The sequence below is a fragment of the Xiphophorus maculatus genome, chromosome 5 (assembly GCF_002775205.1).
Source record: "Xiphophorus maculatus strain JP 163 A chromosome 5, X_maculatus-5.0-male, whole genome shotgun sequence".
Classification (NCBI taxonomy): domain Eukaryota; kingdom Metazoa; phylum Chordata; class Actinopteri; order Cyprinodontiformes; family Poeciliidae; genus Xiphophorus; species Xiphophorus maculatus.
This window is the reverse complement of record NC_036447.1, coordinates 27,109,360-27,123,996: the sequence shown is the minus strand read 5'-3', so window position 1 is coordinate 27,123,996 and position 14,637 is coordinate 27,109,360. Positions and strand designations below refer to the sequence as shown.

The following is a 14,637-nucleotide window of genomic DNA, read 5'->3' as shown; positions in this document are numbered from 1 at the left end:
AACAGTATTTTACCGTGAACCGCAGCAAAAAGAAACGTGTGACTTGCATTTCACAAACTGACCACTGCACGCCGCTAAGCAGTCGCCCAACGCTCAAAGGGGAACCAGTGCTCTGATGGGAACTGCACACCGAGCTGGACGAGGGCGGGTGGGGTGGGGGTGCAGGTTATGGTGAAATACTGAAACAGGAAGTTTGAGGTGCAGCAGGAAGAGACGTTCTCACAATAATGCATCGGCTAATTTTACTCACACACCATCAGGCACGAGAATGTGTTATTTCCTGTGAATGTTTTATCATGCAACACTGCATGCAAGTTTTTCTGAAGCAATCAACTCAAACGCCACGCCTAGGTGCTTTGAGGATGAGTGGAGGATTACAGCAACCTAATTATACCAGTGATTTGTAGTAGGTTTGCCGTTGGAAGAATTTTTGTAAAGTGTTCTCAATAAAGTGCTTAGTGTCGATGGATTCAGAAACATGACGATAGATTCAGAAACATGACGATAGATTCAGAAACCTGACACAAGACCTTCAAAACACCTTTTTGCGTCGCTTTAACTGCCGTAATTCATAAGTTATACTCGTATGCTTTTAAAACCTCACAATTTAACCACGGAGGTCAACAAGGTCAAACACTCAAAAGGCATGTGAAGGAACCATCCCAGCTCGCATGGAAACGGCAAACAATGAGGAAGTTCAGTTGAAATTAGAGAGCATTCAACTGAGAACGCAGCTGTGGACTGGCTATTCCTGAACTTTAAAAGAAAAAAAGAGAAGAATTCACTTCGGTTTCTATTACATGAATATTTTTAATTCGACAATGAATTCACCGGAACACCAAAAAAAACCACAATACTGTAATTACAAAGATAAAGTGTAGAAGGTATAATGTACATCTTGATAGGCAACACAATACAGCTTGAAACAATGAAACATTTGAGTGGTAACATCTATTGCACAATCTTTTGACATTTTTGCTTTAATAATTACATGCATTATAAAGTACAAACCAAAGTAAGATCATTCCTCAAACTCATTTACACTTTTCACAAGATTTCTGTGTAAACTGGCATATTTTACAGGTGGAAACTCTTTAGTCGACTCTCTGTCAGACAAAAGATGAAGGCTGGGTATTGCTTTGCGAGTGTCAGAGCTGTATGACAGCTGTGAGAAAGCAGACATGGTGATGTTTTTATTGCATTCATGATAAGATATGACATGTTCTATTCCTCTCTGGGTTATGAAACTAAGTCACATAAAGACAATCCCACAACGGTAGTTCTCACTCCTGTAAGCGTCTGACTTCTGCAACAACAACAACAACAAAAAAGCTAAAGACATTTTTGTTTTGACTAAAAACCTTATTGCAAAGTTCCAGAGGAACCCTTGAGGGATTCCCTTTGGACTGTCGCGCTAATACTGACTCACTTGATTTCGTTTTCACCTTTTGACAAAGTCTTTACTCGGTTTATGAAAAGAGAAGTTCCCAATGTCAGTGTGGTTTCGTTCATCTTCACGCGCCCCTTTATGTCCGTGCGTGGCGACGAGGTAATTCCAGGCAGCCCTGAACGAAGGCCTATGCAAAACCGGCGCAGCGGCGTCAATGTAGAAGTTCTGGGGACGCCTGCGGCGCTTAGTCCTGAGGAGTTTGGTTTATCACCTTCTTCTTCCTGACTGACACCAGGTCGTAGAACGGATCCTTGGTGATACTCGCCCTGTTTCCAGTAAAGACGGTTGACATTAGTTGTTTGTGGATTTACGTTTATTAGACCTTTCGTAGACTAAATCATCCGCCATTACTTTAATGTCCTCAACAGAGATATGCTCAACTAGAATTTCCAATTCCCCCTCGGAATATATTCTGAGTTGACCGATCAGGATTAGGTCGGGGTGGACATCCACACAGGCTCTAGTATATGAATATGCTTGGTGTGTTTGCTGTCTGACCTGATGGCCTCAATCCAGGCATCTCTCTCTTCAGCGCTGGAGGCACAAATGGTGTAGGACTGATGTTTTCCCTCCACCACCCTGCCGTCCGTCTCCGTCTTACACGCTTTGATCTTCTGCCCGTGACTGTTGGGGTTGTACAGCTCCAGACAGTACTACGTGACATTGTGTTTCGGACATTAGAGTTAATCCAATATAAATATTGAATTTTTTTTTTACTAAATAACTAACTCAAAGAAGTCCTCCTTTCAGTTTCAGACAGCTTTGAGTAGCTTTTTAAAACAAGGACGTGTTGAACATCTTTCTGAATCTTACCGGTTTGCGAGGGTACGGCACTTCCCTCACGCTCAGATTTTCTAGAGGAATGATACCTCTGGGTTCTTTATCCTGAAAAATAAACATTTTGAAGAGAGAGATTACATTAGGTTATATTTTATAAGAAGAAAAAGAAGAGAGAAATGTCATCTGAATAAACTAATACTTAAAGGAAACGCATAGAAAAGCTGTGTTTATAAGGTTGAAAAACACTTTGCCTTTGAATATTTAAACTGTTTAGTTTGTACTTCTCTATCTTTAGCTCTCAGTGTTTGCTCATTGAAGAAGTTTTCATAAACTATTGTATGTCTGTAGTACGGTTAAGTCCTTACTGTTGTATACTCGAAGTAGTAGAGGCAGTTGTCTGTCAGGATAAACCATCGCCTTTTCCACGTTTTAACACGACCTCCTGAAATACGAAGACGCAGCAGAAGTTAAACTTATTTTCCATATGCTGCCGGTTATTACCGGACACCGGCTTGATAAAAATTCCCTCGCTAAAAACAAAACTACTGAGGTTGTTTGCGCCAATTGAAGCCTTGTGCAACCAGCCACTTATGTTTCCATGCAAACAGTCCAAAGTTGAGTTATTCTCGAAAGACTTCCTCTGTACTTTCCTGCTGTCATTCGGCACATGCTGGATTGGTCAGAGTTTTGTTAATTTAATAAACTAGCTGCGTTAATACAAAACGATGTAAAACAGGGACTTGCCGAGTTTAAGGAGCCAGCCTTCCCTGTCAGGGTTGAAAAATGTGTGAGTCAGGTCGTTTCCATCGTCTTCTGGGATTTTGAAAGGCTCGTTGCGAATGCTCTCGTAGAGTTTCTAAGAGCACAAGAGTTGCACAATTGAAATCAACAGTGGCACAATTGCTCCTGTGGGCTAATCCGTCATTAGCAAGGCCGGTTAGGATAATGAACATCGCCTTCAAAACTCACTGCCCCTACCAAACTAAAGAGTAAGATTCAATCTAAAGTCATTAAATTCATTTTATGTTGAAAAGTTTCATGGCTGAAATAAGCTGAAGGGTCTTACGGCGAGAAGGTCGTTGGGCAGATCCTCGCCGTTGTTGATCCCTCTGTTCATTGAGATGAATCGCTCCAGGGTGGTTTTGTCCTTCACGTTAGGGTTGTGGAGGCTCGTGTTCAACATGATGATGGCAAACGACAGGATGTAGCACGTGTCTGGGTTTGAAGAGGCATGGAAAGCACATGTTAAATTCAAAGGAAACCGATCAAGAAAATATTATCTTGCCTAGGTAATTATGTACCTCGAACTTTTTAACATTAAAGCAAACTTCAATATGTTTTATTGGGATTGATTATGATATACCACAACAAAGTAGTGCATAATGTTAAAGTATTGGTAATATGATTGTTTTGGGGGCTTTAGCGTTGTGAAAACCAGCCTCTTGTTCTACCCTGGGCTCCAGCCTATAGAGAGAAATTTTCCCTACTGGAGTCACGGACTCTGTTGAAGTTTGAAATTTTAACCCAATTGCAAACGTATGCCTGTGACGCATGCAACACTCCAGCTTGACGCTATGATGCTTACCAGCAATAGTTTGTGCTGTTAACCACCATCCTCCGATGCGAAGAGAGAAGTGCCGAATCAAAGCCTTTCAATGTTCAACATTCGGGAACATTGCCAACACGGACCTCTGCTGCCATCGCTAAAACTACAGGCAGACTGCAATTCTAGAACAATGACGTCGTCGTTCTGTTCACTGATTGCCCTGGTCGAATATCTACCTGAGGAATTCAAGTGAATGGGTGAAAGCTCTGAATGTATGTGAAGCAAAATTTAATAGCACAGGAAGGCAATGCCCAGGCTGTGTATTGCTTCAAAACAACTTGTATAAGTCTTTGTGTACCTTTGTATTCCACCCCTGTCTCTCTCTCTCTCTGCCTCTACTACAGAAGCTTTAAAAAAGCAGTGCCACCACTTGTCTTCAGAAGTCATGTAATCAGTAAATAGCGTCCACTTGTGTGTACTTTACTCTGATGATAATTGTAGCTGTTCTGCAAACACTTGTGAGCAAACAGCATCGTAAAGTAAAGGAAACGCATCAGACTGAGGATTTGTGGAAAAATTCAAAGCAGGGTTAGGTCATAAAACAATATTTCACGCTCTCAACAATCCTTCAGAGCACTGTCTGATCCATCATCCTTAATTACTCTGGGCATTAAACAGCGAAGCAGCCAAGAGGCCCATGGGAACTCTGGAGAAGCTTCATGGAAACACAGTGGGAGAATGTTTTTGAATATCTGATCTGAAAAGGTAAACGTTGAAAGAAAATCAGAAGAAATCAAATTCAAAGATGGCCACAAGCCACAAAACACTGTCCTGAGCCGTATGCAACGAAATTTCGTTCTGTATACACCCTGTGCATGCAAAATGACAATAAAGTCAGTCTAAGTCTAAGACATAGGAGACAATGTGAACAAGTGGAATAATAATGCCCAGGAAAACAAAGGAACAAAATCCAACATGCTATGTCTGCTTGAAAAACAAACACTGAAGACATTTTCCTGAGCTGGGACAGGGAAGCTCTAGCATGGCCATTGCCTTCCTACGTGATTCCGCTCGATTGTAGTCTCGCTTCACAGCTCCCTCTGGGATTTCTCCCACTGACTTGGATTCCTCTGGTACAATATCAACCAATCAGCGAACAGGAGGAGAAGCTGTGAACGACGACGTTGCTGTTTAATAATTGCAGTCTTGCCTGTAGTTTTAGAAATGGCAACGGAGGAAGTGAGTGAAGCCGTTCAGTCCGTGTTGGTCACGCTTCCTTGAATCGACATTAACAGCCATCTGGTTCGGTTTGGCATTTCACGCTTCGCAAGTCGAAGGTGGTTGTTGACAGCGCAGACAACTTCCGGTAAACTTCATAACGGCGAACTGGCGCAGTGCATACGTCATTGCCAAACATTAGCGATGGGTTAAAATGTAAAACCTCAACACAGTCCGCGCCTCCAGACGAGATCCTCTTTATTTGTAGATGGTTTCCACTCAGTGTGACACATTTCAGTAGCTGTGAAAAGCTGGTGAAAGAACTTCAAATTACCTCTGGTTTTAATTGCAGTGACAAATTGACTCACAGGGACCAAATACATTTTGCATTTGTAAAAATAACTGAAAGTCTATTTCCTCATATTTCACAATTACGTGCTACTTCATGTTGGCACTACCACTTAAAATCTTGATGAAATGCGCTGCCGCTTTGTGGCTTTCAAGAGACTTAAATGTGAAAAAGTTTTCTGTAACAGTTTTTTATTTTTTTGTAGGTCCATATAAATATATAAATGCCATTGAACAGAGAGGTGGAAAAAAAAAAGTCAGAAAAGCAGTGAGGACCAAAGCTCTGGTGTGATCATGTAAAAATATCCCCTCTTGCACTCGCACAAGCTTAACACACACACACACACACACACACAGTTGCAATCTAGAGAGGAGGTAGGTTTGTTTTAATGAACCTGTGGACTGGAAGACATGAGCGTTGCAGTCGCAGTAGCGCGTGGCGAAGGCCTCCATCATCCGGTCAATTTTCTGAGCTTCACCCGGCAGACGGAAACTCCACAGAAACTGTCTGTCACATAAACACCACAACACGGTGATATTTAGCAGCTTGTCATCCCGAGATGTGAGTAGGTCGACTGTAGGTTGTTGGTCTGGCTGCTGCACGTTCAACATGTGCCTCAACACGTCCATCTGACCACTTTGATGATGCAGGCTAAGCATGTTTCATGTCACTTTCTGTTTGAGGCAATGACTGCTGGCTACTGTTGCAGAAGTTTTACAAAAATTTTGAGCTGTTTAGGATTATCTATAGTCCAGACTTTTAAAAATATCTTTCTTATTATCACGCTCGCTTATTTCTGTTCTGAAAATATATCTACCTGCGTGCTGATGTGGTCAGGAAACTGTTTTTTTTTTTGTTGTTTTATTTTTAACTGAAGCTTGAAAACGTTACTGACTTTTCTTAGCCGAGCTCTTTCATTAGCTCCAACCCCTAATTAATATCCTGAACTGTCTGATATCTACATAAAACAGCAATGACGATATCACTTTGACATTTAGATCGTAAAGATTATTTAACTACATTTAGTCGCAGAATAAAAAGATTAAATCTGAAACCGCAGCCTTTTCCCTTTTTAACTTTGCGGATGGTAGCCTTCATTTTCAACGACCGTATTCATTTTTGCTGCGTTTGTGTCATTTCTGTTGCGAAAACACAATATAAAACACAATATAGAGCATATGTCAGAGAGTCATGTCAGTGTGTTTTGACAAGTGAAAAAAAGTTTCATTTTGGTAACAGAAGTAAGTAGGACATTAGGACAACATTGTAAAATGTCATGTACAGCAAATCCATTAGTCTTGGTTGCTTGTCTTTAGTAAAAGTTGTTTTTGCAGCTCATATTGAACATGCTCACAAACATTAATGAGTGATAGTGGTGAGCAGAAACAGCCATAAACCAGGTTATGTTAAAAATGTTAGTGACTGTGGTGTGTGAGGTGAAAGGTTGGTGTCGGTCGTACGTGACTTTCTACGTCCATTGACATTTCAGAGCTGGCACCAGTCCGCCTCTCCCCTTTGGTTTGTGGTCAGGTTTAGGTAAGGCCTTGGTTTTATCCAGCAAAAAATGTATTATGAGTTATGATACTGTACAATTTTTCATTTGATTATATATATTTCATCCTTGGATGAAACATCTTGTGTCTTTTTTTTCAGAGTTTGTCTTATTGGTTTAATCTCTTTGATGCCCATTATAAACAGTTTTATGTGAACTTCTCCTTTTCCCCCAACTTTATAATAATTTTCATACAAAGTTGTCCTGAGCTACGGCTCTAGAACTTGTAAACTTTTAATCGGGACTTTCAGACAATAACCAGTTTTTATTTGCTTACGTCTCCGTGGACGGGGCATTCCAACGTCCCTTTTTAAGGCGTTGGCATTGGACATTTTCCAGTCGATTGGACATCAAAACAAACACTGAAATGCAAGAGTGTGTCTTTCATAAGTCTCAAAATTAACTAGTTTTCTTATTTAAGCCTTTTGTGAATTAGACTCAATTTAAAGCAAGCGGTACATGCTGAGGCATACTCTTGAGTTTAAAAGGAAACAGCATCCCATCAATCTACTGCACCAAACTGTAAATTAAAACAGATTCTCTGTTCTGACTCCAACGTTTGGATCAAAATGCGTTAATGCCAATTGTAAATGCAAAAATTGTATAAAAGTTACTGGGAAAATGGACAAATATGGTCCACTCACATTGCAATAATTTTTTTTATTATTGTTGTTTTTGAGAAGTGACACAAAGATTAGACTGATCAGCCGCTGTGCTCTTTCACATTTGTTTTCACTTCTGAAAATACAAGGCACTTTTTAGTTATTGAAATAAAATCAAAATGTTTGTGTCTACTTGATACAATGCTATGCTATTAACCATCGGTTGTTGGATTTTTCTCAGCTGAAAAGCTCGAGTTACTACTGCAATTTGGAATCTTTCACATTAAATCAGCTAACATGTAGCATCTTTCTGCAACAGCTAAGGGAACTATTACCAATTTGAACTTTACAGAGCTTATTTAAAAGAAAATGTGAGCTAAACTTTCACATTGAACAATCAGTGCCATACCTTTGTCAATGTTCATATTGTTTCCACACACACCAACAACTGTTAAACATAGATAATGCCGACTATAAATAATTTTGGCGCCCACTCTATCGCAGCGCCCCCATGTGTCGCACACGATGCGTACCCACGTTTTTTTCCCTGGCTGTTAGCAAGCTTCCCGTGGGTAAACTGGGTGGTGAACGTTAGCTTGAACAACCCACAGTGCTTAACGTCGTGCAAAGAAACTGAAGCTGCAGGAGACTGACCTGAGCGCCAGGACCAGGTGGAGGTCAGCGAATTCGTGCAGCTCCACAAAGGCTTTCAGGGTCTGAAGATGAAGCTCTTCCCTGTGTGACGGAGGAGGAGAATTAAACCCCTGAAGGTGTTTGTAGCAAAACCAGCCGACTGCAGCCCTCCTCTCTCTACACAGCGTACATTATTCTTTACAGTTTGCCTTGTTTTGTCAGCTTTTGAATAGAAGAAAATCTTCTTTTTGTAGATAAAGTTATAAGGGTTTCTCTGAATTTTCTCCTTTTTTTAATCCACCATGTCCACTTTCTTTTTTTTTATTTTGCTTTTTTATTTTTCTGCCCCCCCACCCCCTGTGTATCACCTCTCTCCAAGGAACTCTCCGATGGCCGTCTTGTTGAGTCCCTCCTCCTTGTAAAGAAACTCTGCAATGGATTTTGCGGTTCCGTCCAGCAGCTTGTTCGCCACCAGGAAATTGATGCCCTGCAGGAAAATGGGACAGTGTACGTGAGGAGAGCTTTGGAGCGTTCAAAGAAAAAACTATTCTGATTTTAGCCTGTCACAGTCATGCTCGTTTTGTACCAGCTGCAGATTCCTTTGTGAAATATGTTATAAATCACATCCTACAAAAAAAAAAAAAAAGCTTTTTCAAGCAATTTCTGTGGCTCGGAGTCAGCAGAAATCATTTCCATTATTAGATTTTGTCGAAGCAGATGCAGCTTTCCCGAACCTTGCCCTCCACGCAACATTTTGGTTTCTCAATGATCTCATCTGTAGCTGGCAAACGAGGGCTTGCAGCTTCCGTAATCCCAATTCCTTAAAACTAATCTCTCTTCCTCTTTCTGCTCCATCGCAGGGCTTTGAGAAGAAAGCCTGATTAAAAACGTAACCGCTTTGATACACCTTTCTGGAGTCTGCAGTACGTGGGAGCTCGTGTTTTTGTGATCTAATGTGCTTTCATTACCGCTGGCAGGTATTGCAGCTTTCCCTTCCTGCTTTAGATATATTGTCCTGAAGGAAGTAAAAAGGAGCCATTTAAACAACTGCATTGATCTCAAACTCGACCTAACCCACCCGAATGTCAAACGTCTCCATCTCAGCTCCTCCGTTTTTGATCTTACTACAGCGACACTCTTGACCTTCCAGCAAAACCACAGAAACTTCGCAGCGGCTTTCTGTTCGGCGCGGTTCACAGGCTTACAGCAACAGAGAGGAGCGAAGTGGAAACGACACAACTGTGAGTGTGTTCGGCTAAAACACACTCACACCGCTAAGAAGCAAAGAGGCCTCGGGGAAAACAAATGACAAAGCAAGAGGCGAACTTGTTCATTTTTCAGTGATAACGGCGCCTCAGCAACCGCAGGTTGAGAAAAATCTCATATTTTGTCTTACCTTTTTTGGGTCCATGTTGAATTTCTTCTTCCCGTTTAAAAACCGCTGGTTCTTCTCAATAGTTTTGCTGTAATTCAGAAAATATTATGGAGAACTTTATGTCTTATGTACTCTGTCAGAGGGAAAGCTAAGTGCGTTGCCAGGTTTGTTCAAATCTTTAACAAAATTGAGACGATTTTTATCCTAAAGACCCACTCAATCCAACTCGGTTTGCTGATTTAGTGCCAATTCCCAACAAATGTCATTTATTTACAAAAAGAAGTCATTTCGATTCAATTGCACAAGCATTCCAATTCATCCCAGTGAACAAATGGTGCACTGAGCTCCATTTATTATTCAAATTAGCTTAAGACGTTTCTGTCAGGAAACGCAGCCGATTGCATTGAGTCACTGCCTCGCATTATTCACTTGTAGCAACAATGGACAATCGCTCGCCTCGTGCTGCTGTCTTTGCAGCAATCCGTCACACCAAGCATGCATGTAGCAACGGTGGAGAGAAAAAACTCCCCATTCAACAGGAAGAAACCTCCAGCAGAACCAGAACCAGAACCTGGCTCAGTGCGAGCAGCCATCTTTGGGTTAGAAGAAAATAGTGAAAACAAAGCTTTGTTCATCACTGCACTGTTAAAACAGCGAATTGAAGGCGACTTACACAATACTAAGTTCAGTTCTGTTCAGCCTTGTGTGGAAAGTTGACTTTTTAAATTGTGTTAGGACGTTTTCTCAGGGATTTATTGCTCAAATGAGCTTTGTTTTGTCAGATGAACAAGACTAATTTCCCCACAAATAATAGAAAGGAGGGGGAACATTAAAAAAAAAAAAAAGTTTTCAAAAAGTGACCAAAGCCACAGACTTTCAGAAAACCTGCCAGATAAGTGGGACGTCTGGCAGGTATTTAAGACATCAAATACTCTGAAAGAAAGTGTGGTATGTAGAAGAGGCGAAGGGTTTTTCCCAGACCAGCACTCACCTTTCCTCTGTAGACTCAAAGCTGAGTATTTCTGACATGACATTGTCTATCTCCAACTTCAACTTCTGCAATGAGAACAAAGCGGCGTCAGACGCAGGTCGCATGAAATGCGAATCGCTTCGGCGTCTGAGGAAGGTGGCGTCTGAGGAAGCGTTACCTGGATGTCGTCCAGAAGGTCCTTTTTATACATTTTGATGCTTTCGATCTCCAGCCTTTCATCAGCTGTGAAGTCTGAAGAAACTGAGCAACAATATTAGAACAAAGAAAAAAAAAGAAATGTCATTCTGAGTCCTGGTTCTTCAACAACTTCCATCATGTCTGCAACTTCTGCCAAAAGGAGAAGTAATTAATATCTAAACCGGATATTGTCTTTTCGCTCTAATTTCTAGTACAAATATCTAGGTCCACTTGTAATAAGACAAACCTTACTTACTGGTAACTTTTCCCTAAGAAACATGAGCTTGCTTTAAGTTAAAAATTATTTAACATTGATGGAAAAACTGTTAGTTCCATTGGCAGATTGACTTACAGCTAGAACCTTTTCATCGACATTACAGAGAGAAACTCGACCAAAACTACTTAGTAAGATTCAGTGTTTATGCGGTGAAGCTCGCAGTTCTTTTCAATTCACAGCAAACGCAGACTCAAGGCACTTTGTTAAAAAAAAAAAAGAAAAGTAATTTCAATTCAACCAGCCATACATTCCCATTGATCAAAGTTATCAGACAAAACGTTCCGCTCAGTTTAGTATCCACCAATCCGAGCGTGCATGTGGCGACAGTGGAGAGGAGAAACTCCCCTATAACAATAATTAAGCAGAATTTCCCCTAGCATGCTGTTTCTTTGTACAGATACTTTTAATACGTCTCTTCCAGATGAAAACATGTTCTAAAAGAAGACATCCGAACTGCGTGACGTTGTTATTTTTGTGAAACCGTCACACCTGTTCAGGCCGACGCCGAGCGCTAAAACTGGATGAGGACAGCTTCCTGTGGGCTGAGTTTTCCTACAAACTGCATTCCCAGTTAACACGAGACACACAAAGAGAATCTCATTCTCGAGGAAGGACTTTGCGTTTTAGTTAGTGAGCCGAAGCGGCACTGAATCGCTCGCGTGACCCGCCTCTGTTTCCACATGTGGTGGATGAAATGCTTCCCCTCCGGCTTTTGCCACATTCCCACATTGCAAAACGTCTCCTCTGTCGATATGAACAGGCTTCTTGTTCGGCGCGTGTCGCCTGCCCTGACTGTCCATCAGCGCTCTCTCTCTCAATCGGATGTTGACTTTCCTCCTAATGTTCTTGTAAACACATTATCTTAAATTGTTGACCAATTATCTGACAGGTCGGAGGTCAAAGCTGTATTTCGCAATAAATATTCATTTAAGCATCTGACTGATGTTAAACCTACCATAAGTACTTCTTTCCAGTTTTTTTAATGCATGATAGACGTTAAGTTGTTTTTGCTGCCTTTAAGAAACATACATTTAGATTACACGTCTTTTAAAAGAATCGGGTACGTAACGCTATTTGGTTAATTAAAAGTTGAGCGAAAGAAAAAAATGTGACACAGATCTAAGATCTACATGTGTCACAGAAACGCTTTGCAGTAAACTGTCGGCATCTAACAGCCAGTCCAGCTTTCTTTCGGTCTTTAAAACATAAGACCACCATGATGCTTTTCTGGTTACTCAGTTTGATCTGAAGGAGAATTGACTTCCCCACAAATTTTATTTATTTCATTTCTTGCGCTATTGTAGTATTTGCTTAAACATTTGTAACCATTCAAAAGTTCATGTGCAGCGGCCATTTCCAGTGGAAACTGATCAGCATAAAAGAACAGAAATCATTTCAGTTTCTTATCAGCCAGGAGGAAAAAAAATGGCATTAAAAGCATCTTTATATATACATATATATAAATATAAATATATATATGTATATGTAGTTACAGAAATGGCAGCTGCCAGCCCTTCCTTAGTAATATGTGACTTGTTTGCTGTTAATGATCTGACCACAACTTCCACTTCTCCACCCTTCCTCTGCTCATCTTGAGAAGCAAAAGCTTAAAGTCACAAATACACCCAGTCTGGGTTTCTGATGATGAACAAAGGAAGCTGCAAATTTACAGTAACCTTGTTTGAAACTAAAAACTAGACTGTATAGCTTTCTAAATCTTAGATAACAACTTCTGTTTTGTTTTTTTTGTATTATGACCTCTGATGCGCAGTCCTCTGAGTGACTATGAGTGTCTCTTCTGCATTTTCAGCTGAGAAGGGTCCTTTTTTTTTTTCTAAGGCTGGTTGCTAACAGCAACAAGTGCACCAGTGACATGAAATGTTACCCAAACGCTGTTTTTTCTTGTTTGTTTTTTTTAGTCTAGCATACCAGGTCAGACTGTGAAATATATCATAAGTGCATTCATACCACAAAAACTCAGTAAGTGGAGAGGTAATAAATAAAAACATAGTTTAAGACAAATAATGCTCGAGTAATCTGGTGTACCAAATCTAAGACTGTTGCCACATTGTCATCTGTTTGTTCGGCGTATTAAGAAATATTGAGGAAAAACACACAAAGATTTGCAGATGAAAATAAAAAATTGAAACAAGATCCGATATCACCTCCAAGTACTCCCTCCGTCATTCTACAGTGTCACTAGTTTTTGTTGTTATTGTTTGACAGTTTATACATAGATTTCTTTTTTTTTTTTGTGCATATAAAGGCAGTTTAAAAAAAGGCAACCACTTATATTTCTACCTGAATATGTAAAGTTACTTGATAACATTTTCAGCATACAACGACAAAAGCACCAAAGCGTCTCTTACCCATTTGGCAATCGGTCATTTATGGCCCCAAAAGTAAAGAAAGAAATGTTGGCGGCTGTAGAGAGAAAAGCTCAGAGAAGTGTTGGGCAGCTGCAACAGAGTGCTGACTTTAAACCACACCTCTTCCTCATCCATCAGTAGAAACAGGACCAACACATGAGCAACTTTTCAAAATAAAGCACCTGATTCTGTCAACGTCTGCAGACATGAAGGGTTATTTGGTATTAAATTAACATTTTATTTACTGCTAACTAGGAGGTGGAGGGCTTGTTTCCAATTCAGCATTGAACACATGTGTTTCTAATGAAGGTCTAGTCAGATTTAGCATATTTGCATCAGATTCACGGTGTTTACATCGACCGGAAGGGCCAACACAATCACCCGATACATCCGCACATTGAAATATTGTTAATTGTGTACGTGCTGCTGCATTTCAGATTTCTTGAGGTTAAGTTGCAGTTGCGTCAGAATTTATTTTTTACAAAACGAGGGATGAGGGAGTTCTAGCTAAAAAGGGAACAAAAAAAATGCTGAAAGGAGAACAAGGTCTGTGTGAGCCGAGAACAGCAACTGTTAGAGGTTAAAGTATGGCAGTCCAGGATGAAGGTGGTGCTAAAGTGCCATCTTCTGGTCAACGAACAAAATCACGGGTGCTGCTGCTGGGTGTGTTAGTTGTTTTCTGAAGCAGAACCAGAAAAAAAAAACAAGCAGGACATGAGTACATATGAAATGTCATTTACACAGTTGCTTTGCTCATGTTGTGTGAAACAAACGTGTAAATTTAAAACAAAACTCAAATCTGTGCTATCTTAACCTTGTGTAAGTTGACACCTCAAAAACAAGATGTGGGAGCTTGTTTGTTTGACGTCAATAATTCTTGAATATTAATTTAAAAAGTATATTCTTTGTCATTTATAAAAATATACTTTTCCCATGTAATAAGTGAAATATCCTGCCAGTGGAACTAGCACTTTACCATCAATATTAAGGAATAATTCACTGTCACCAGTGACCTCGCATGTCACCCAAAGTCAGTTATTTTGTTCAGTCTAATATACCACATCAGACTGTGAAATTAATTTTTATCTACATCTACGCTACAAAAACTTAGAAAGTGGAGAGAAAACAAATGACATAGTGTATGATCATTGCTGAACAGTTACTTGTACATTAATGAAGTTAACTTTTCTCTTATTTTAAGTGTACTAAGATATTTGCACTAGAAACTAGGTTAAAAAAATACTTGGTGAGATTTGGTGTTTTTGTAGAGTAGAGTTGGAGGTTATTGTTATCCTTAGACCTTAACCAGCATTAATCA

The 14,637-nt window shown here is 40.2% G+C and overlaps 1 protein-coding gene across 1 annotated transcript; it reads right to left on the bottom strand.

The window, feature by feature from the left end:
• Positions 1-790: 790 nt before the first annotated feature.
• LOC102224859 (cytohesin-3-like) lies at positions 791-13,428 on the bottom strand. Its single transcript, XM_005809602.3, has 13 exons — positions 13,320-13,428; positions 10,654-10,736; positions 10,497-10,561; positions 9,527-9,593; positions 8,499-8,617; positions 8,152-8,232; positions 5,738-5,850; positions 3,297-3,445; positions 2,975-3,086; positions 2,596-2,672; positions 2,264-2,335; positions 1,949-2,103; positions 791-1,716 (listed from the first exon to the last, which is right to left on the bottom strand). The coding sequence occupies exons 1-13, from the start codon at positions 13,336-13,338 to the stop codon at positions 1,635-1,637; spliced, it is 1,194 nt and encodes a 397-aa protein (XP_005809659.1). The 5' UTR covers positions 13,339-13,428; the 3' UTR covers positions 791-1,634.
• Positions 13,429-14,637: the final 1,209 nt, after the last annotated feature.